The following is a 3,090-nucleotide window of genomic DNA, read 5'->3' as shown; positions in this document are numbered from 1 at the left end:
AACTACTAATAATGTGGACCCTATAACACTGTTTTTTCTAATCTCTCTCTTACTTTACCAATTGCACATTAAAACTCATGTCATTTATCACTTTGCCTGTTTTTTGAGGACGGAGTAGTATATCGTAATTAGATCCTTGTTGAATATTGTGTGAGTGATTTGTGAATTGTGAGGCAAGAGCTTCTCAAACAAGTGAGGTTACTGTAATTTATGTTGTAGTTCTTCCCTTCCATCTATCAATACAAGTCCTATCCTTTACAAAACCTTCTATCAATCTAGTGTAGTTGATCCTAGTTTCAGTTGCATCAGTGGCGTGTAGTGTATACGAACGCCTTATTGATCCCAGACTAAACAACGACTACAACGACGATGATATGAAACTGAAATCCATGATGACCTGCATTCATCATTTAATCTTGAAAAGTGTAAGGAAAAAAACAAGTTTGTTGATACTAATAGTCCTCAGCCAGCTGAGAAAAGTTAATTGGTGATACATAATTTGGAGGGCCATTATAGAGTGTCTGTGCAGCAAGAAAGGCTGCTTTCTTAGTAGGATGGAACATATCCCAAAACAAAAACTTGCGTCGGTCTGTGCAGACCGTTGCTGAAGAGTTACACGGGGCTTGCGCGTTCAGTAGCCCGTTTCCACAGCATGCTGCATCCACATTCTCGAATCCTACAAAACAAGGCATTACAAGAACGTAAGCAAATTTTAAGGCCATAATTTGGTCTGATTATGATAAGCTGCATTACCCGAGGCATGTGGATTGTTTATGACATCAATCGACATTCTGTATCCGTTTCCAAGCGAGTACTTGAATCCCAGTAGCTTAGAGCTGAGGTGGCTCAGAAGCGCCTCCAGCGCCGAGTGAAATGTCAAGGCGAAGTCATTCTGCATCTCAAAGCAGCCATCGGTTCCGTAGAGTAGTTTCTGCACTAGTCTTTGAGACGGGCAGCACCCCACAGGTGGCACGCTTATAATACCAAACTTTCTCGCTCCGAGCTTGTACAGTTTCTAGCAGAGGAAGAACAACAGAATCGGTATACTAATGAAGAGAGGAACATGAGAATTTCAAGAAAGTTCACCCTGATTTGGTCTGAATATGTTGTGATCACAGTGGCAATGAAGTTGTCTTTACTCATTGTGCTGTTGGTTTGGAAATAGCCGAATATGTCGTTGCTCCCTACACTGATGAAGAACATGGATTTCGAGAGCATCGAGTCTGCTGCAGCGGAGCCAAGCTGAAGTGTGAGATTGCTCCTCACTTCAGAGAACTGACTAACCTGCTGTGACAATGGCACGACGCTCTGTGCACATTGTGGAACGAGATAAGAAAACCAGACGCATTAGTCAGTTTACCGCCAAATTCAGTTGAAACTACTGCAACAAGACTCGAAGAAAGCAAGGAATCTCACCCCGGTTGGACCTGTTATATCGAGAACTCCTGCACCGGCTGATGCAAAGTTAGCGCCTTTCAGAAGATGCTTTCGGAAACGATGAGGATTCAGTGTAAGAAGAAACATGTAGGAAGGTGGGCTCCTCTTTAGGCCAAAAAATCTGGCTGTGAAAAACAGAATATTGCAAAAAAAATGAATCTGTTTTTTTCAAAACAACTAAAAGTGTCTATGTTGTTATGAGTTTTGTCACAAACCTATAAAATCGGCACTGTTGAAGCCGTTGCTGAACCTTCCCGTTGGGCGCGATTTGGGGAAGTCAATGCCATAGGGAGGGAAATCAGCTCGGAAAATTGCGTGGGGCAGATACTGGTTCGTCCCAACATCTGCGGTTGAGTCGCCTAGGATGAAAATGGCAGGGGACGCCTCATCAGCGCAGTGAGAGACGACGTTGAGCAAGACGACACAAGCACAAAGGAGTAGAGAAACATGTGGTTTAGGCATCATGGGTAAAAAATGGTCTAATGTTTATACTTTATAGTTGAAAAAGGAGTAGTTTATATAAGAGTGTATATATGCATCAGAATCTCATTTCTATCACAAGAGACAATTGAGGTAAATTAAGAGTTGGCTTGGGCGGCTTGTCCAAATAAGGACGATTATTGCTTGTCAGTATATATTTGAATACTAATATCATAAAAAAAAATGGTTAACATTTGAATGAAGTTTATGTACATGACTTGGTCTGCTAAACAAAGTCCTCATGTACGGTCAAAACAAAGAATTCTTGTCTCAAGAAACTGATACTAATTTGCAAATTCAAAAAGGAATGAAAGATTTCAAACCTAAGTAGAATTTTCTAACCTTGCATAAATTTTTGTTTGAAGAGATACAAAGAATGAGCCAGTGTTTAGGCTTCTTTTTGTAGTTGTACCATTAATAATTGATTTACTAAACAACATGAAACATTAATTAGAATGGATGAAATATCTTAGCATTTTTTACATTACTTATGTACTCCCTCCGTTCCACCCGTTCCACTGTAGTAGTAGAGTCATTTCATCTTCTGTATTTGTTTTGGAAAAGCGGTACTACCTCCGCGCACAAAAAATAGACTAATTTTATCATTTTTGGGTGTCCACCAAAATTAGACTAATTCTAAATATGGAAAGTTTTACACAAACACTAACCTTACATATTATTCTAAATGGGAATCCCACAATCCACTAACACTACTTTCACCACATTTTTCTTTCAGCTCTCTTACTTTACCAATTGCGTATTAAAACCCGTGCTATTTACAACTTTGTCTATTTTTTGTGGACGGAGGTAGTAATAAATAACTATGGAGAGATAGTAAAGTATGAGAGAATAATGTAGAGAAGAGTATTATCAGTATTCTCTCTCTTACTTTACTCTTTCTCCACTTTAACTATTTATAATTATTTTTTAAAAATAAGTGCAAAAAATTAAATGAATCTACTATTGTGGAACGGATGGAATAACATTTTTTAAACCTGTTTTATGAGGTTATACAAATGGCATTACAATGTACTAGCTTCTGCCAGCGGCTCGCCCTTAGAGAAGGGCGTTCGAGGGATAGGTGTACTCGTCTCTGGTAGACTTCACCGGTGTGTAGACACAGAGATAAAATTGCTATCAGTGGTACGTACTGTCGAGTCCAAAACTCGGACC

The 3,090-nt window shown here is 39.4% G+C and overlaps 1 protein-coding gene across 1 annotated transcript; it reads right to left on the bottom strand.

Moving 5' to 3' along the window:
* Positions 1-281: 281 nt before the first annotated feature.
* LOC121807468 (GDSL esterase/lipase At5g55050-like) lies at positions 282-1,907 on the bottom strand. Its single transcript, XM_042207702.1, has 5 exons — positions 1,653-1,907; positions 1,417-1,562; positions 1,087-1,308; positions 754-1,015; positions 282-676 (listed from the first exon to the last, which is right to left on the bottom strand). The coding sequence occupies exons 1-5, from the start codon at positions 1,900-1,902 to the stop codon at positions 453-455; spliced, it is 1,104 nt and encodes a 367-aa protein (XP_042063636.1). The 5' UTR covers positions 1,903-1,907; the 3' UTR covers positions 282-452.
* Between the last annotated feature and the right edge of the window lie 1,183 nt (positions 1,908-3,090).

Source organism: Salvia splendens, chromosome 6, assembly GCF_004379255.2.
Source record: "Salvia splendens isolate huo1 chromosome 6, SspV2, whole genome shotgun sequence".
NCBI lineage: Eukaryota > Viridiplantae > Streptophyta > Magnoliopsida > Lamiales > Lamiaceae > Salvia > Salvia splendens.
This window is presented reverse-complemented; position numbering and strand designations above follow the sequence as displayed.